General features: G+C 37.6%; 1 protein-coding gene across 9 annotated transcripts in view; it reads left to right on the top strand.

Annotated features, from left to right (window-relative positions):
* The window catches only part of ANKRD28 (ankyrin repeat domain 28), a 215163-nt gene that overhangs the window by 109942 nt on the left and 84099 nt on the right, over nucleotides 1-21122 (top strand). For 4 of the 9 annotated variants that reach the window (XM_006048732.4, XM_044948609.2, XM_044948607.2 and 1 more), the window contains one exon: nucleotides 362-399. The exons of the other annotated variants lie outside the window; for them this stretch is intronic. In XM_006048732.4, the coding sequence (XP_006048794.1) occupies nucleotides 388-399 (12 nt within the window). In that variant the 5' untranslated portion in view covers nucleotides 362-387. The remainder of the gene's footprint in view (nucleotides 1-361; nucleotides 400-21122) is intronic. 9 annotated transcript variants of the gene reach the window in all.

Genomic DNA, 21122 nt, shown 5'->3' with positions numbered 1-21122 from the left:
AATTACATAAATATTTTATTAATGTATCATTTTTTTCCCTCAGTAGTTTTTCTAGAGACTCAGTGATTTGAATATTTCTTACCTAAGTGATAATGAAGCATGTTCCTTTGTACAAGCTCAAAAAATAATTATCTATTCATTTTAAAATATATTTGTCTTTGTATATAAGAAAACAGTTACAAAATTCTATATGTCAAGCTTTTATCATTAGTTTGGAAGATAGATATGTACAGTGAGGATTTGGGGATTTTGTTTACATAGAAACTGTATTACATTAATTCTTTTATTTGAGTTTTTTCAGATTGCCTTGAGCAAATTTCTGGTAATAAAATTTCTATTTTTATTCTTAATTCCCTTGTAGATCCAAATGATAGTTGGGGGAAAGGCATGGGTGTAAGGGTGAGTAGCTTTCTTTTCCAATACTCAGGTGACTTTCATTTTCATTTCAAACATTAGTTCAGGAGAGTGAAACTTGACAAACCGACAAAAGAAGCTACTTTTCTGAAGCTGAAATATCATTTCAGAGTCTGTGTCTTCTGCCAATTTTTTGATGTATGTTTCCTCTTAGTTCAAATGTGTTTTAATTGATATTTTGAAAGAATGTTGAAGCACTCATATCTAAATTTTTCTCCTTTTAATCTCTTTAAAATTATGAAATATAGCTCACTTAAAATGTGTAAACAAGTAGAGAATATAATGAATTATTTAAATGTAACCTCTACCCAGATCAAGAAACAGAACATGCTGACACCTCACAAGGGTCCTTGGTGCCCCCTTAGTGACTAGAGCTGTCTCCTCCCACACCACAGTGTGACCAGTAGCCTGACTTTATTATAGTCTCTTTCTTAGTGTTCTTTTATAATTTTGCCACCTAATTATTCTTTCCTAAGCAATATAATTTAATTTTGCATGTTTAATTAAATGAGTCATACCATATGTATTCTTCTGGATCTGGATTCTTTTGCAGAAACTATCTCATTTTAAAAATTTGCCTGTGTTATGTGTTGCTAAAGATTGTTCATAATATTCCACTGAATGCTTGCAACACAGTTTATCCGTATTCTTCTGTTGGTGGATAGTTGGGTTGTTTCCAATTTTTGCCTTTTGTAAACAATGCAGCTGTTCATAAGCTTGTCCATAACCATGCATTTCTATAAGGTATATATGTAGGCATAGAATTCCTGATATTTAAGGCTATGCATGTATTCAACTCAATAGAGAATGTCATATTCTTAAATAGTCTGCACTCCCATTAGCACTGTATGATAATTCTTATTGGTCCACATTGTGGAACCATGTTCTTGGATTTTGTCATACTTCCTTATTTAGCCATTCTGTGGTATGTGGTAGTATCTTATTATTTTTTTGGTAATAGTGTCAGGTACCTTTTCATATGTTCATTGGACATCTGTATAGTCTCTTGGGGCTTCCCAGGTGGCTCAATGGTAAAGAACCCACCTGCCTATGCAGGGGATGCAGATTCAATCTCTGGCTCAGGAAGATGCCCTGGAGAAGGAAATGGCACACCACTGCAGTATTCCTGCCTGGGAAATCCCATGGACGGAGGAGCCTGGTGGGCTACAGCCCATGGGGTCGCACAAAGACAGAGACATGACTGAGCGCACACACAGATGAAGTGCCTGTTAAACACTTGCCTGTTCTTTTTACTTCTCTCTCCGTACTAATTTGTGGCAGCCCTTAATATGTTCTGGATGTGAACCCTTTGTGAACCGTGTGTTTTACAGATACCATCTCCCATTCCAGTTTGCCTTTTCATTCTTTATTGTGTCATTGAACATGAGGTCTTAATTTTAATGTAGTCAAGTTTTTCAGCATTTTCCTTTATTGTTAATGATTTTGAGTTTTTGTTACAAGAAGTCTTTCCTTAACCTAAGTCACAAAGGTAATATATTTGTTTCTGATAGCTTTATCATTATACTCTTTAAATTTAGCTTTATGATACACTTGTAGTTAAATTAGTCATGTAACATAAGTTAGTGGATTTTTTTCTTTTTCTTTTCCAAATGGATACTACATTATCCCAACACAATTTATTTATTTTTGTTTTGTTTTGTTTTCTTTTTTTTTAATTTTATTTTATTTTTAAACTTTACATAATTGTATTAGTTTTGCCAAATATCAAAATGAATCCACCACAGGTATACATGTGTTCCCCTATCCCGACACAATTTAATTAGCCCCATTTTGTTGGACTCTTTTCTTATTTTTGAATTTTGAAAGTACTTTATATATTGCAAATGCAAGTTCTCTGTCAGATATGTGATTTACAGATGTTTTCTGCCAGTGTATGTCTTGTCTTTATCCTCTTAACTGATATCTTCCTTTAAACAAAAGTTTTTCATTTTGATCAAGTTTAAAATATCAGTGTCATGGACTGTGCTTTTGGTTTCATATCCAAGAACTCTGCCTAACCTACATGTTTTCTCATGTCTTTTTTTCCTAGACGTTTTAAAATGTTGGATATGGCAGTTAGGTCTACGATATTTTTGAGCTAATATCTGTGTTAGGTATTAAGTATAGATTAATGTTAATGTTTTTGGCATGCAGATATCCAGAACCATTTGTTTAAAAGATTATACATCCATTCAATTGATTTTGTACTTTTGCCAAAAATCAGTTGATTATATTTGTGTGAGTTGATTTCTGAGCTCTTTATTCTGCTTATGGCCCTCCCTTTTGATACCATACTGCCTTGATTATTGCAGCTTTGCAGTAATCCTTGAAATCACGCAGTGTGAGACTCCCAGCTATGTTCTGTTCTATCAAAATTGCTTTGACTATTTTAACGTCTTTGCCTTTCCTCATAAATTTGAGGTGGTTATATCTACTATAAGTCCTTCTGGGATTTTGATTAGGCTTGCATTGGATCTATAGATCAATAGATGAAATTAATATGTCAGCAATAATGAGTCTTCCAATCTGTGAAAATGGTTTCTCTCTCTATTTAGGTTGTCTTTATTTCTTTCATGTTTTGTGGTTTTCAGCATACAAATCTTGCAAAATTTTTGTCAGATTCGTATCTAAGCATTTCTGTTTTATTTTTCTTTCATTCTTTCATGTTGTAAATGTACAGTTTTTAAAAAATATTTTTTGCTTGTAGTTGTTAATTGCTAGTATTCAGAAATACAGTTGTTTTTTGTATGTTAATGTTGCATTCAGCAATTTTTCTAAACTCATTCTAGGATTTTTTTAAATAGATTCCTTGGGATTTTCTCTATAGATAATACTCCATCTGTGAATAGAGACAGTTTTATTTCTTCTTTCCTAATCTATATGCCTTTATTTCTTTTTCTTTACTTACTTTGCCAACTAGAACTTCTAGTATGAGAATGAATAGAAGTGATGAAAGTAGACAAACTTGCCTTGTTCCTGATCTTAGGATATTAGCTTTAATTTTCATAAATATTCTTTATCAAGTTATAGAAGTTCCTTTTTATTCCTAGTGTGCTGAGGGTTTTTTAAAATCATGAAGAAATACTTTTTTTTAAATGGTGATAATCATGATTTTTTTTTTTCTTATTTCGTCTAAATATGTTGAATTATGTTGGTTCTGTTTGAATGAGACTTGTGATCCCAAAATAAACCCCACTTGTTTGTGACATAGTATTCCTCTAACACGCTGCAGGATTCGGTCTGCTATATATATTTAGTTGAGGGTACTTGTGTCTATGTTGATAAGTGGTATTAATCTGTGGTTTTCTTGTAATATCTTTGCCTGTTTTGAGTATCAGGATAATAACATACTGGCTTCATAAATTGGAAAGCCTTCATTCCTCTTCTGCTTACTAGATGATGTTCAAATTTGTATCATTTCTTCCTTAAATGTTTAGTAGAATTTGCCATTGAAACTGTCTGGGTTTCAAGTTTTCTTTCTTAGAATGTGTTTTTACCTATGAATTCAACTTTTTAAAATAAATGTAGGACTATTTGGGTTACTGTTTTTTGTCTGTTTGCTTTCCTTTGAGTAATTTGTATGTGTCTTAGGAAGTGGTTGTTTCATCCAGATTGTCGGATTAAAAAAAAAAGTTGATTTATATTATTGGCTGTACTAGGTGTCTGTTGCTGTGTGGGCTTTTCTCTACTTGGGGAGCGCCCCCTTGCAGCCCGTGGGCTTCTCGTTGCTGTGGCTTCTCTCATTGTGGAGCACGGGCTCTGGGCGCATGGCTTCAGCGTTGTGGCTCTCAGGCTCGAGAGGCCAGCAGCTGTGGCACACAAGTTTCCTTGCTCTGTGACATGTAGGATCGTCCCCACTCAGGGATCACACCCTTGTCTCCTGCATTGGTAGGTGGATTCTTTACCACTGAGCCACCAAGGACGCTCCCAAATTGTGGGATTTTTGAGCATAAAATTTTTCATAGTACTCCTTTAATCTTTTTGATGTCTTGCTGCTAAGTCGCTTCAGTCATGTCTGACTCTGTGTGACCCCATAGACGGCAGCCCATCAGGCTCCATCATCCCTGGGATTCTCCAGGCAAGAACACTGGAGTGGGTTGCCATTTCCTTCTCCAGTGCATGAAAGTGAAAAGTGAAAGTGAAGTCGCTCAGTCGTATCCGACTCTTCGCTGGACTGCAGCCTACCAGGCTCCTCCATCCATGGGATTTTCCAGGCAGGAGTTACTGGAGTGGGGTGCCATTGCCTTCTCCAAGGTATTGATAATCCCCTCTTTGACTCCTGATGCAAGCTTGTGTCTTCTTTTGTAATTTTTGTTAGAGGATTATCAGTTTTAATGATTTTTTCCAAAGAAGCAGCTTTAGGATTCATTAATTTTCTCTCTTTTTCTGTTTGCACCTTCATTAATTTCTATTCTTTATCATTTCTATTCTTCAGCTTGCTTTGTGGTTCTTCTATTCTTTTTCTAGTTTAACTGTAACAGGTTATTATAAAATCTGTGCTATATAGTAGGTCCTTAGTTAGTTACCTGTTTTATGTATAGTAATGTGTATCTGTTCATCCCAAACTCCTAATTTGTCCCTCCCTCCCTTTACCCTTTTGGTAACCATAAAGTTGTGAGAACGTCTTTTGTGCTGCTGCTGCTGCTGCTAAGTCGTGTCAGTCGTGTCCGACTCTGTGCAGCCCCAGAGACAGCAGCCCACCAGGCTCCCCCATCCCTGGGATGCTCCAGGCAAGAACGCTGGAGTGGGTTGCCATTTCCTTCTCCAATGCATGAAAGTGAAAAGTGAAAGTGAAGTCACTCAGTAGTGTCCGACTCCTAGCGACCCCATGGACTGCAGCCTACCAGGCTCTTCCATCCATGGGATTTTCCAGGCAAGAGTACTGGAGTGGGTTGCCATTGCCTTCTCTTTTGTGCTAGAAACATGTAATATTTAAATTGTCCTCTGAATACTGCTTTAATTTTGATATATTTTCATTTTCATTCAGTTCAAAATACTTTCTAATGTCCTTTGAGATTTCCTCTTTAGATGGGATATTTAGAATTAGTTTTCCCCTTTTATTCAATATGCTTTACTATTAAAGAATATACTTTGATTTCCAAATACTTGGGGTTTTTCCAAGTGTCTTTCTCTTACTGATTTCTGGTTTAGTTCTGTCATGGCCAGAGTACATCCTTTGTATGATTTCATTTTATTTTATTGTGTTAAGTTATGGTTTTTGGCCCAGAATATGGTCTGCATTGCTGAATGTGTTAAGTGCAGTTAAAAATAATGTATATTCTTTTGTTCTTAGGTGAGATGTTCTGTAGCATTCTGTAAACACTGGCTTAATTGATTAATAGCATTGTTTAGGTCATCTGTATCTCTGCTAATTTTTCTATTTACTTGTTCTTTTTGGTGCTTGTTCTTTCCGATACTGGGAGAGACATGCTAAAGTTTTTTATAATTGTGGATTATCTGTCTTTCCCTTCCTGATAAAATCATTTTTTGCTTTCATGTACTTTGAAGCTGTTATTAGGTATAAATACATTAATGTTGTCAATGGTTTTTTGTTTTTGTTGTGTTTTTTCATGAATTGACCCTGTTGTGTTCAGATCATTACATTTAATGTATTTATTGATATGGCTGGATTCTGTTAATTTTGTCCATCCCTTTTAATTTTTGCTCCTCTGTTCCCTCTTTTCTTCTTTTGGATTATTTGGATATACTATTTTTGCATACCTAATGGCATTTTGACCATATCTTTATTATTTTCTTAGTAGTTGTTCTAGGGATTGTAACATAAATATATATCTTTTCAGTCAATTTTACCACCTCAAATTTTAAAAAATCCAAAAGTCCTTACTCTCCACTCTGTGTTAGATTTGCCATGTAATACATGTAGTACACTGAATTCCTTCCCAGATAACGTTAAAATTTTTTGCTTTCAATAAATCCTGCTTCCTTCATATTTGAAGATCTGTTTCTCTCTGGTAACATTCCCTTCAGCCTGAAAAAAAACTTCCTTTAGCATTTCTTACAGACCAAGTCAGCTGGGAATTAATTTCCTTTAGTTCTCTTTTATCTGAGAATGTTTTTATTTTGCCTTCATTTCTAAAGGATCCTTTCATGTCATACAGAATTCTTGTTTGACAGGTTTTTATTTTTTTATTTTTTTTCAGTCTTCTGAACTCCCTGGTTTCTGATAAGAAATCCACAGTATTTGAGTATTTCTTTTATATGTAACTTGTCTGTAAAAGCAGCCTGAGAAAAACAATTTTTCTTTATAATTGGGTTTAACAGTTTGATACTGGTATGTCTCAGCATGGTTTTCTTTCCATTTATCCTATTTGTTGTTCATTAAATGTATTGAATGTATAAATTTATATCTTTGCCAAAAATTGCAAAATTTCCAACTGTTATTTCTTCAGAATTTTTTTCTTTTCTTAGTTTCTTTCTCCTCTCCTTCTAGGACTCCAGTGACACAAATGTTAATTTTTTAATATTTTCCCAAATTGATATTGTATTACAACAGATATTTATGCTGAAAATGTTACTGAATACAAGGATAATTTCTTTAAAGGTATCGACAACTCTTGTTATGTAACTGGGGAAAGTCTTCCTTTTGGTTCAGCTGCTGAATGGAAAAAAATATTAATTATATAAATCACTTAAAGAATAACATAAAATCACTTAAAAAGTAAAATGCTGCCACATAGACTTGACTTTAATACATTTTCATAAACCCATTTAATAAAGTCGATCATTTTGTTTCCCACACCCAAAAGAGGTTTCTGTATGTAGTATATTTACAGAGCCACATTGATTCCTCAGTTCAGTTCAGTTTAGTTGCTCACTCGTGTCCGACTCTTGCGACCCCATGAATCGCAGCACGCCAGGCCTCCCTGTCCATCACCAACTCCCAGAGTTCACTCAGACTCACGTCCATCGAGTCAGTGATGCCATCCAGCCATCTCATCCTCTGTTGTCCCCTTCTCCTCCTGCCCCCAATCCCTCCCAGCATCAGGGTCTTTTCCAGTGAGTCAACTCTTTGCATGAGGTGGCCAAAGTACTAGAGTTTCAGCTTTAGCATCATTCCTTCCAAAGAAATCCCAGGGCTGATCTCCTTCAGAATGGACTGGTTGGATCTCCTTGCAGTCCAAGGGACTCTCAAGAGTCTTCTCCAACACCACAGTTCAAAAGTATCAATTCTTCGGTGCTCAGCTTTCTTCACAGTCCAACTCTCACATCCATACATGACCACAGGAAAAACCATGGACCTTTGTTAGCAAAGTAATGTCTCTGCTTTTCAATATGCTATCTAGGTTGGTCAGAGCTTTCCTTCCAAGGAGTAAGCGTCTTTTAATTTCATGGCTGCAGTCACCATCTGCAGTGATTTTGGAGCCCCCAAAAATAAAGTCTGACACTGTTTCCGCTGTTTCCCCATCTGTTTCCCAGGAAGTGATGGGACCAGATGCCATCATCTTCGTTTTCTGAATGTTGAGTTTTAAGCCAACTTTTTCACTCTCTTCTTTCACTTTCATCAAGAGGCCTTTTAGTTCCTCTTCACTTTCTGCCATAAGAGTGGTAATATCTGCATATCTGAGGTTATTGATATTTCTCCCAGCAATCTTGATTCCAGCTTGTGCTTCTTCCAGCCCAGAGTTTCTCATGATGTACCCTGCATGTAAGTTAAATAAGCAGGGTGACAGTATTCAGCCTTGATGTACTCCTTTCCCTATTTGGAACCAGTCTGTTGTTCCATGTCCAATTCTAACTGTTGCTTCCTGACCTGCATACAAATTTCTCAAGAGGTAGGTCAGGTGGTCTGGTATTCCCATCTCTTGAAGAATTTTCCACAGTTTATTGTGATCCACAGTTAAAGGCTTTGGCATAGTCAATAAAGCAGAAATAGATGTTTTTCTGGAACTCTCTTGCTTTTTCGATGATCCAGCAGATGTTGGCAATTTGGTCTCTGGTTCCTCTGCCTTTTCTAAAACCAGCTTGAACAACTGGAAATTCACGGTTCACGTATTGCTGAAGCCTGGCTGGGAGAATTGATTCCTACCCACCACAAAAAGCCATGTTTGTATTTACTCACCATGTTAGAGTTCAAGCATAGGATTTTCGAGATAAGATCAAATCTTTCTAGTGTATCTAATGATTTTAACTGGTATATTTCAAATCAGGATGAAGACCCACCCCCCCAATAGTAGCTGTGACATCTGATTCTTGATTTTTTTAGCCCTATTCTGAATTAATGTTTAAGGTTATATATAATACATGTAATTTGCTGGTGGAGCATATTTAGATTATCTGTTAATTGAGAATGTATGTTTGATTAAATAGTTAAATATCATGACCTTAGGACATATGCATATATTTGTGACTAGATTTCTTTTTTTCAAGCTGCTGATAATATAAAATGTTATCTTGTGCTGAAGATTAACATTTATAGTTGAGTGAGGGCATGTTTGAGTTAGCCTTATTTAAAATATTTGTTTATAAATGGAGACTGTTCAAAATAAGCTTCACCAAGAAATATGATGAATTGTTGTGTGTATCTTCCTGTGTGAAAGTGAAAGTCGCTCAGTCGTGTCCGACTCTTTCCCACGCCGTGAACTATACAGTCCATGAACTTCTCCAGGCCAGGATGCTGGAGTGGGTAGCCATTCCCTTCTCCAGGGGATCTTCCCAACTGAGGGGTCGAATCCAGGTCTCCCACATTGCAGTAGGATTTTTTACCAGCTTAGCCACCAGGAAAGCCCCTTCCTTGTTTACTAACCATAAAAAACTGTTAATAATGTTAATAAATGTTTTAATAAGCATTAATTTAATAAATTTTAATAAATGTTAATGTAACTTTCAGTTACATGTATTTTCTAGTAGGCAATGTGATATTTTGTGTTTAAATTATCTAATGATTGAGTCTCCTGTTTTATGTGATTCTTTTCTAAGAACTGAAAGTGTCTCTTATTCCTAGAGTTTGTACTGTGAGTTTCACTTTATAATTGTAATTACCACAGATAGAGGGCTATAAAAAAGAACATTAAGGTTGTCATGCTATATGGAAATTTTTTCTAAAGTGCGACCATATTTCTACAGTTATAGGATAGTAATGAGTCCTTTGTTACTGCTTTAAAAAATTATGTATTTATTTGTTTTTGACTCGCTGGGTTTTCATTGCCGTTTGAGCTTTTCTCTCCTTGGGTGAGCAGGGGCTACTCTTGGTTGTGGTGCATGGGCTTCTCATTGTGGTGGCTTCTCTGGACGCAGAGCACAGGCTCTAAGCCTTCATGCTTCAGTACTTGTGGCCCACAGGCTTAAGTTGCTCCACGTCATGTGGAGTCTTCCTGGACCAGGAGTCAAGCCCATGTACCAGATTCTTACCTACCGTACCACCAGGAAAGTCCAGTGCTTTGATTTTTAAAATATATTATTTTCTAAAATCCAAATATGTGCAGATATTTACAGCTACACACATGGATATAAAGAATGCTAGCTACCACACTGGTGCTGTTACCTTATTAAACTGTAAGAAGGTAAAGAGATCCAGAAAGTACTAGCAAGAGGAACCTTGGCTTCTAAGTCAGACAAACCAGGTTCTAGCCTGTGTGCCCTTCCAAGGTTCAGCCTCTCTGAACCCTGTTTTTCTCATTTGTAGAATAAAGCAGTTGAACTAGGTGACCTTGGAGGCTTCTTTTGTCTGCAGTGGTGGCAGCTCTGTGAACTGTGTACTTGCTCTGTGGATTATAATATACCACTTAAGACTGGGTTATTTCACAGTGATTTTAGGGGTGACAGCAGGATGCTTCGCCAGATTCTAGCTCATAACACAGCTAGTGATTCCTTTTTCTTTCATTCCATTTGTCTTTTCAGTGGGTTGTAACAAAATTGCTTTGACTTTCTTCTCTAATGGGTGTCTTGCTTCTTCTGATATTTTCCTCATACCACATTGTCTAGCAAACTCAAAGTAGCAGAGACTTTGGCTTCTTACTTAGTGTTCATTAATTTTCCCCCTCCTTCTGATGGTCAGAGGTCTGACTTTGTGTGGGTGACAGTGACAATAAGGGACAGGACTGAGGAATCAGGGTTATTTTGTTTCTAACAGAACTGACAGTACCTATGAAAGTAGATAGATCAGCTGGAAATGTGTACAGTAATCTCTAGTCCAACCATTAAAATTTTTTTAAAGTGTAACTGGTAGGCTAAGAATGTAGAGAAAATGGATTTTTATTAAATTCATGCTCAAGTAAAACTGCAAAAGGCAGGAAAAGAGTTGAAGATAAAAATAGAAATAAAGAATGAGGGAAACAAATAGGAAAGTGTAATGAATATAGTAAATATTAATCCAAGTGTATCAGTGGTCAGTGCTCTAAATGAGCCAATTGAAAGTTGCTTTCAAACTGTGGTACTGGAGAAGACTCTTGAGAGTTCCTTGGACAGCAAGGAGATCAAACCATTCAATCCTAAAGGAAATCAACCCTGAATATTCATTGAAAGGACTGATGCTGTAGATGAAGCTCCAGTACTTTGGCCTCCTGATGTGAAGATCCAACTCATTCAAAAAGACCCTGATGCTGGGAAGGATCAAAGGCAGGAGAAGGGGGCTACAGAGGTTGAGATGGTTAGATGCCCTCACCAATTCATCAGACATGAGTTTGAGCAAGCTCTGGGAGACAGTGAAGGACAGGGAAGCCTGGCATGCTGCAGTCCATGGGGTTGCAAAGAGTTTGACATGACTAAGTATTGAAGAACAGCAATATGTTGTGTATAGGAAACCCACTTTAAACAGAAAGACACATACAAATAAAAGTAAATGGATGAAGAAAAAAAGTACCATGCTAACACTGATCAAAAGAAAGCAGACACATGGGAATGTAAGTTGGTACAGCCACTGTGGAAACATTATGCCAGTACCTCAAAAAACTAAAAACAGTTACCCCATATGATCCAGCAATCCCACTTCTGGGCATATACCCAGACAAAACTACAACTCATAAAGATATATGCACCCCTGTGTTCATAGCACTATTCACAGTAACCAAGACATGTACACAACCTTGTTGTTCATCAACAGATAATGAATAAAGAAAATGTGGCTCAAATATGCAATTGAATACCACTCAGCCATAAAAAAAAGAATGAAATAATGCCGTTTACAGCAACATGGTTGAATCTAGATATGATCATACTAAGTGAAGTAAGTCAGACAAATACCATATGATACCACTTATATATGGAATCTAAAACCTGACATAAATGAACATATCCACAAAACATAAACAGACTCACAGGCATAGCGAAACAGACTTGTGGTTGTCCAGGAGGAGAGTGGATGGAAGAGGGATAGACTGGAAGTTTGGGCTTAACAGATGCAAACTATTATATATAGAATGGATAAACAACAAAGTCCTACTGTACAGCACAGGGAACTGTACTCAGTGTCCTGAGATAAACATAACGGAAAAGAGCACTAAAAAGAATGTGTGTGTGTGTATATGTGTGTGTGTGTGTGTATACATATATAATATACATATATTATAGCTCAGACGGTAAAGAATCTCCCTACAACACAGGAAACCTGGGTTCTATTCCTAAATTGGGACGATCCCCTGGAAAGGGAAATGGCAACCCACTCCAGTATTCTTGCCTGAAGAATCCCAAGGACAGAGGAGCCTGGCAGGCTATAGTCCATGGGGTCACAAAGAGTTGGACACAACTGAGTGACTAACACCTCACTTCATATATATATATATATATATATATATATATATATATAACTGAAATTACTTTGATGTGCAGCAGACATTAACAGAACGTTATAAATCACTATATTTCAATTTAAAAAAAAGGACAAAGCAGGAGTAGCTGTATAAATTTCAGACACAATATACTTCAAAGCAGGGATCGTTATCAAGGATAAAGAAGGGCCTTATATAGGGATAAAAGGGTCCATTCTTTGGGAAGACATAACAACCCTTATATGTATGCACCTAAGAAAAGAGATCAAACTATATGAGAGAAAAACTGATTGAACTGCAGGGGAAAATAGATGAGTCAGCTGTTAGAGATGGAGACTCTAGCACTCCTCTGTCAGAAATAGATCAAGTAGCAAAAAATGAGTGAGGACGTAATCAATAGCACTGGCAAACAGCTGGATATAGTTGACATCTGTAGACTGCTTCATCCAGCAGCTTTAGAGTATACATTCTTCTAAGTTCACATGAAATATTTACCATGATAGAGCACATTCTAGGCCATAAAACACACTTTCTTTAACAAATTGAAAAGAATAGAAATTATATAATGTCTGCTCTCAGAACAAAATGGAATTAAACTAGAAGTCACTAACAGAAAGTTAACTGGAAAATCCCAAATACATGCAGATTAAAGCAACAAACTTCTAAATAACAATGGGCCATGGAAGAACTCTCAAGTGAAATATAAAAGGTTTTGTACTGAGAATGAAAGCACAACTTATTAAAATTTGGAGGATGCAGTGAAAGCATTGATTTTTCTGGAAACTTGCACCATTGAATGTACATATTAGAAGAGAAGATTAGTAATCTAAGCTTTTAGGAAACTAGGAAAGGAAGAGCAAGTTAAATCCAAAAAAAGCAGAAGAAATAGAGCAAAAGTCAACTAAATTGATTTTTCTCTGTTGATTTTCTGTTTTCAGTGAAAAGAAAAGCTAGTTCTTTAAAAAGATTGACAAAATAGATAAGCCTCCACCAGGTAAGAAAAAAGAGGAGGTACAGATTACTAACATCAGAAATGAAAGAAGGGCGACCACTGGGGGGCCTGTGGACCTGAAAAGGATTATAAAGGAATGTAGCAAACAACTCCGTGCCAGGAAGTTGGACAACCTAGATGAAATAGACAAATCCTTTAAAAAATTCTTTTGCTGAGACTCTCACAAGAAACAGACAGTACAAATAGGTTATATCTATTAAGAAATTGAGTCAACAATTAATAACCTTCTAAAACAGCACCAGGCCCAGACAGATTCACTGATGAATTCTACTAAACACCTAAGAAATTATACCAGTTCTCTACAGTCTCTTTCAAAGGCAAGAAGCAGAGGGAATATTTTCTGACTCATTTTTTGAGGCCAGCATTACCCTAATATGAAAATGAGACAAAAACAATATAAGAAAAGAAAACTACAGGCCAGTATCTCTCATGAACATAAGATGTGAAAGTTTCTCAACAAAGTGTTAATGAATCAAATACAACACTATGTAAGAAGAATTCTACAACATGGTCAGTTGGGATTTATGCTAGCTATGCAAGTCTGGTTCAACCTTTGAAAGTTAATTCATGTAAACTCTCATATCAACAGGCTAAAAAAGAAAATCACAAAATCATATCTGTAGTGTAGAAAAAGTGTTTGACAAAATCCAACACCTGCGTGATAAAGTCTCTCCTTAAGCTTAGGAATAATGGGGGAACTACCTCAACTTGAGAAAGAATGTCGACAAAAAAATCTACAGCTAATGGTGAGAAACTCAAACCTTTCCCACTAAGATTGGGTGTAAGACAAGAGTCTTCCCTTTTGCAACTTCTTTTCAACATCATCCTGAAAGTTCTAGCTAATGTGGGAATAACAAGAGAAAGGAAATAAATGGTATACAAATTGAGAAGGAAGACGTAAAACTTGGAAGCAACCAAGTGGGCTGGATGAAGCACAGACTGAAATCAAAATTGCTGGAGAAATATCAATAACTTCAGCTATGCAGATGACACTAACCTTTTGGCAGAAAGTGAAGGGAACTAAAGAGCCTCTTGATGAGGGTGAGAGGAGAGTGAGAAGGCTGGCTTAAAACTCAGCGTTCAGAAATCAAGATCAAGGCATCCAGTCCCATCACATCATGGCAAATAGACGGGGAAATAATGGAAACAGTGACAGACTTTATTTTCTTGGGCTCCAAAATCACTTCCAACAGTGACTGCAGTCATGAAATTAAAAGACGCTTGCTCCTTGGGAAAAAAAACGGCGACAAACTTAGCGTGTTAGAAAGCAGAGACGCTACTTTGCCAACAAAGTTCCACATAGTCAAAGCTATGGTTTTTCCAGTAGTCATGTATGGATGTGAGAGTTGGACCATAAAGAAGGTTGAAGGCTGAAGAATTGATGCTTTTAAACTGTGCTGTTGGAGAGGACTCTTCAGAGTCCCTTAGACAGCAAGGAGATCAAACCAGTCAATCCTAAAGGAAATCAGTCCTGAACATTGATTGGAAAGACTGGTGCTGAAACTGAAACTCCAATACTTTGGCCACCTGATGTGAAGAGCCAAGTCATTGTACAAGACCTTGATGCTGGGAAAGATTGAAGGCAGGAGGAGAAGGGGCGACAGAGGACAAGATGGTTAGATGGCATCACCAACCCAATGGACATGAGTTTGAGCAAACTCTGGGAGGTGGTAAAGGACAGGGAATCCTGGTGTGCTGCAGTCCACGGAATCACAGAGTCAGACACGACTGAGTGAACAACAATGACAACAAAGATGTACTTCAATAGGTAAATGGATAAATAATAGATTATTCAGCACTAAAAACAAATGAGCTCTCAAGCCATGAAAAGACATGAAGAAACCTTAAATGCATATACTATACTTAGTGGAAGAAACCAGTCTGAAAGGCTACATACTGTATGATTCCAACTGTATGACTTTCTGGAAAAGTTAAAACTGTGGAGACAGTATAAACATGAGGGGTTGCTAGGGGGTGGGAAGGAATAGGCAGGGCACATGGGATTTCTAGGGCAGTGAAAATGCTCTGATACCATAATGATAGATACATAAGTACCATTAAACATTTGTCCAAACCCATAGAATTTACAGCATCAAGAGTGAACCCTAAGGTTCTGACTTTGAGTGATGTCATGTATTGATGTGTTTAAAACCTAAAACTGCTTTTGAAATTTCATTAACTAATTAATTACAGTAGACACACAGGGAGTAGATGACTTCTACTATTGGATAGTTGCTGGGTGTTATCTGAGGTGGACCAGCTTGAGATGAGCCTTTACACTGTGGTTGGAACATGTAGTTGTGGTTGGCAGCAAAGTGGACAGGTAGGATTTCTGAGAGAGACCTCATTGATGTCATTGAGCTACTGAGTCAACCAGTGTTGTCCCTGCCCTTCTGAGAGGAGATCTTTTTGTTTTAAAACCATTTTTAATTGGTGTTTTTCTGTACTTGAAAAATAAGAGGATACAAATAACTGTAAACATTTTCTGTCCTAAAAGATGGTGCTATTTTCAAAATCTCATTAATAACATATTAAACCAAGAGAATAACTTTCACCCTCTTCCTTGCCTTCTTTTCCCCCTTCCCCAACTTCCCTAGAATATTTTTATAACTGTGACCTTTACAAGGATGATTGAGAGTTAGGTAAAATCTCCTTGTCTCTATTATCCAGAATAATTGTTACTGTCAAAAGCTAAACATTTCAAGTTCCTTTCAGTTTGGAGTTATGCTACTCATTGACTTTAATTTTTATCTGTCTTACGAGATTTGCCTGTGAGTTTGATAAATTCAAGCCAGCAGATATTTATTGAGCATCCATTTTACTGCTCTGCAGTTTTTAAAGTTTGGCTTGCATTTATTGTACTGATTTTAGGGTTTGTAAAGCATCTGTTGCTGTGTTTAAGGTACATTATTTGAGATGAATTGTTTTTGGTTTTGTGTTTTAGTTTAACCAGCACAACTAGGTAATTATGTTATTTTTAATATAGCTGACTTACTGTGTATTCATTGTTAAACTGTTGGGTATATATTTTCTTGTTAAGTGTTTTCAGAAGTGTGGGAGTATAGACATTCATACGTAGGTACTATCCCTGGTACTTAAATGCAGTTGATCCTTGAACAGCATGGGAATAAAGGACACCCACCTCTACCCAGAGATCAAAGAACATCTGCTGGATCATCGAAAAAGCAAGAGGGTTCCAGAAAAACATCTATTTCTGCTATATTGATTATGCCAAAGCCTTTGACTATGTGGATCACAATCAACTGTGGAAAATTCTTCAAGAGATGGGAATACCAGACCACCTGACCTACCTCTTGAGAAATCTGTATGCAGGTCAGGAAGCAACAGTTAGAACTGGATATGGAACAACAGACTGGTTCCAAATAGGAAAAGGAGTATGTCAAGGCTGTATATTGTCACCCTGCTTATTTAACTTCTATGCAGAGTACATCATGAGAAACACTGGGCTGGAAGAAGCACAAGCTGGAATCAAGATTGCTGGGAGAATCAATAACCTCAGATACGCAGATGACACCACCCTTATGGCAGAAAGTGAAGAGGAACTCAAAAGCCTCTTGATGAAAGTGAAAGTGGAGAGTGAAAAAGTTGGCTTAAAGCTCAACATTCAGAAAATGAAGATCACGGCATCTGGTCCCATCACTTCCTGGGAAATAGATGGGGAAGCAGTGGAAACAGTGTCAGTCTTTATTTTTGGGGGCTCCAAAATCACTGCAGATGGGGACTGCAGCCATGAAATTAAAAGATGTTTACCCCTTGGAAGGAAAGTTATGACCAACCTAGATAGCATATTCAAAAGCAGAGACATTACTTTGCCAACAAAGGTCCATTTAGTCAAGGCTGTGGTTTTTCCAGTGGTCATGTATGGATGTGAGAGTTGGACCTGTGAAGAAAGCTGAGCGCTGAAGAATTGATGTTTTTGAACTGTGGTGTTGGAGAAGACTCTTGAGAGTCCCTTGGACTGCAAGGAGATCCAGTCCATTCTAAAGGAGATTGGTCCTGGGTGTTCTTTGAAAGGAATGATGCTAAAGCCGAAACTCCAGTACTTTGGGCCACCTCATGCGAAGAGTTGACTCATTGGAAAAGACTGATGCTGGGAGGGATTGGGGGCAGGAGGAGAAGGGGACAACAGAGGATGAGATGGCTGGATGGCATCACCGACTTGATGGACGTGAGTTTAAGTGAACTCGGGGAGTTGGAGATGGACAGGGAGGCCTGGCGTGCTGCGATTCATGGGGTCACAAAGAATCGGACACGACTGAGCGACTGAACTGAACTGAACCTCTACCCTGCAACCAGCAGGTGCAGCTGAAAATTCATGTATGATTTTTGACTCACCTAAAATTAATACTAATAGGTTACTGTTGACTAGATGCCTTACCAATAACATAAACAGTTGATTAACAGATAAGGTATGTTATTTGTATTATATGGGCTTCCCAGGTGGCTCAGTGGTAAAGAATACACCTATTAATGCAAGAGACAAGAGATGTGGGTTTGATCCCTGGGTCAGGAAGATACCCTGGAGAAGGAAATGGCTAACCCATTCTACTATTCTTGCCTGGAAAATCCCATGGACAGAGGAGCCGGGTGGGCTACTGAGAGTAGGGGGTGCGAAGAGTCAGACATGACTGACCATGCCTGCACTATATTCTTAAACTAGAAAAAAGGAATGTTATTAAGAAAATTTTAGAAAGAGGAAATACATTTACAGTATTTAACTGCATTTATCAGTACTGTAAGTCTGCATCATCTGTTTATAAGATGAATCATCTCTCTCACCACCCCCATCAATATTGTCTTATAATGAAACAAATCACTAGATGTTATATGTATTGCTAACACTAGACATCAAAATAGAAAATATGAAAAAGAAACTCATGTTTATTTACAAGTACAACAATTCATGCAGTGATATTGAAGCAGCAACAATATGATTGCTCTGTGGTAGCCTGGTGTAATCAATTGTTTCTCAGAAGCCTAGCCTGTACAAAAACAACTTACTTGTGTTATTGATAGGCTGGTAACACAATCTCTCCAATTACAAGATGGGGGAGCAGGAGGAGGGAATACCATATAGTAATATAAGCCTTTGAAAGCAAAGTTATAAAACAGTAAGAAAACTAACATAAATATATTAAATATCACTCACCTTATGCCTAAGTAAGGATAGACTAGTATCTACATGTATTTTATGCCTTCATTATACCCAGCTTTTTCTTAGTTTTTTCAGTATATGTAGACTACATAGTTCACTTGTAAGTCTTCCAAATTGTCATAGATCTCCAGCATTTTTCCTAATATATTTATTGAAAAAAACTGGCTTATATATGGACCCACACAGTTCAAACCCATGCTGTCCAAGGGTCAAATGTATATGCAATCCTGGATTTCTGGCTAGCGCACTTTTCTAAAGAAATGGAAGGGGAAATGGCCTGCCCAGTTATTCCTTTAGCCATTCCTTTTCCTTTCTGTGTGAATATAGAAAGAGAATATTAGAGGGACATTGTTTATAGGCCAATGATAGTTCTGCTCTGTGTGTAGAAGGAATAAACGAGATTTCACTGTCCCCAAGTGTGGGGCAGGTCAGCCTCCAGCCCAGGGAGCTAAGCCGTGTACTTGTAGCTGTTTTGCTTTTTTCACAATTCGCAGGAGAATCCACAGTTTACCAAACTTTGATAAATACTTTTAATTGGTCTGTTGTTAACAGTGTTTTGGTGAAGAGCCTAGGTTTAAAAGCAGGCATATTCTTAAGGATAATGCAGGCTAAACCGTACAGTCATTTTGCAAAGTAAAGCAGATATGTGAAATGCTTTATGCAGTACCTGCCACAAAATAAAGATCCGTGGGTTGCACTCCTTTTCTGAAAAGCTTGTCGTCCCACATGGTTACTGTACTCTGTTGGTATACAGGTAGGCAACCTGCCAAAGTGGAGTCTATCAGAATACTGTTCTGAGGTTTAAAATTAAAGACTTCTCTTGGGTCTGCTGAATTTTTAAAAGGAAACCCCAGGATCTCTATTGGTGTTGTTTCCTAATGTGAGGGAAAGTGTTGTTGGTAAAGGCAAAGGAAAGAAGCTGATGCTGAAAAAACAGAAAAAGACAAGAGTCCTGAATGTTTCATGCTCCCCTGTGGCCTTGCCGCGTGCCTTCCTTACCAAAACTGTAGTTGTTTGGTGCTCAGCTCCATGAGGTATTCCGGCATCCTTCTGATAGATTCGTTTTACCTAAACATATTCAATTTAGATTTCTTTCCCTTGCACTCAGTAATGCCATCTAAGGTATGTGTTCAGTAAACAGTAGCTCTTAGGAATAGTGAGAGAAACATAGACCATCTACTAGTCGAAAATACTTTTTACTTAAAGTTACATCGTTCTGCTAAATGCAGATGATTTTTCATGTTGTAATCTGAAACTTAAAGGTTCCACAGAGGTTCTCAAAAGTATTCCTTGGAAGAGAATCATAACAAACATTATAGAACTAGCTGTTAACTCATTTTTATAGTTGTGTGTTCCCAGAGATCTGGGTAGTTGTCTGTCAGAGGCTCTTCTAGAATGCACTCTGTTCTAGGACCCCAAAAGTCGATATGCATGTCTCTTACAAGCTGCATTACATTAGTGTATCATTGATTCATGGTGAATTTTCTTCATTAACATTTTAATTTGTTTAAACCTCTCTAGTGCCTGTGGGGTATGTAACTTTGAGCCAGGTGCTGTGTGGGTATAAAATTAGATTGTTTGCTTCCTCCAGATACTTATTACCTAATTATGAAACCATGACATAAACCAGAGTTGAGCAATAACAAGAATGCCACCTGAATAGTACAAATGATAATGTCGTAGTAGAAGCACGGGGTAGAACGATCCCAGTGAATTGACATGGTCCTGAAGACTGTGACGGAGATGAAATTTGAACTGGGCCATAAAGAGTAGGAAGGATTTGGGCAGGGAAAATGCATTCTTGGTAAAGGAAACAAAGGTGAAAGATGAAAATGTGCCACTATTCTTTCTATTAGTAGAGATTAACTGGTTTCAATAGGCAGCATATTAAAAAGCAGAGACATTACTTTGCTGACAAAGGTCCGTATAGTCAAAGCTGTGGTTTTTCCAGTAGTCACATATGGATGTGAGAGTTGGACCATAAAGAAGGCTGAGTGCTAAAGAATTGATGCTTCTGAACTGTGGTGCTAGAGAAAACTCTTGAGAGTCCCTTGGACTGCAAAGACATCAAACCAGTCCATCCTGAAGGAAATCAACCCTGAATATTCATTGGAAGGACTGATGCTGAAGCTGAAGCTCCAATACTTTGGCCACCTGATGCGAAGAGCTGACTCATTGGACAAGACCCTGACCCTGGGAAAGATTGAAGGCGGGAGGAGAAGGGGATGACAGATGAGATGGTTGGATGGCATCACCGACTCAATGGACGTGAGTTTGAGCAAGCTCCGGGAAATGGTGAAGGATGAAAACCTGGCATGCTGTAGTCCATGGAGTCACAAAGAGTTGGAGATGACTGAGCGACTGAACAGCAACTGGTTTCAGCATAGGTTAGTGCTTTCAAACATCAGGTTAAGGAGGGAGAGTGGAGATGATTGGTGCCACTAAAGGTGATTGAGCTAATGATTTAGTGAATGTAAAATTGCCTTCCAAGTTTGATCTGCTGGCACATAAAAATAAAAATTTAAAACGCAATCTGAGGATTCTTCTAGATGGTTCTTAAGTGTACAGAGTGTCACTTCCATACTGAAGAAAACTAGGGTTCTCTTATTTGAAGCATCTTAGACATCCACCAGCACCCTATAAAACTATATCCCCAAGGCAGAGGTGAACCACTTCTCCGAGTGCAGGGTCTTGAGGACAACCAGCTATCATAACTTACTTTATGAAGAGGTGAAGACAAAGAGTAGATTTGACTCGTTCCTGGGTAATTCCAGCTGAGTTATGTGGACCAGAAGCT

The sequence above is a fragment of the Bubalus bubalis genome, chromosome 1 (genome assembly GCF_019923935.1).
Source record: "Bubalus bubalis isolate 160015118507 breed Murrah chromosome 1, NDDB_SH_1, whole genome shotgun sequence".
In the NCBI taxonomy this organism is placed as follows: Eukaryota; Metazoa; Chordata; class Mammalia; order Artiodactyla; family Bovidae; genus Bubalus; species Bubalus bubalis.
The sequence above is the reverse complement of the archived record's forward strand: the minus strand, read 5'-3'. Positions and strand labels throughout refer to the sequence as shown.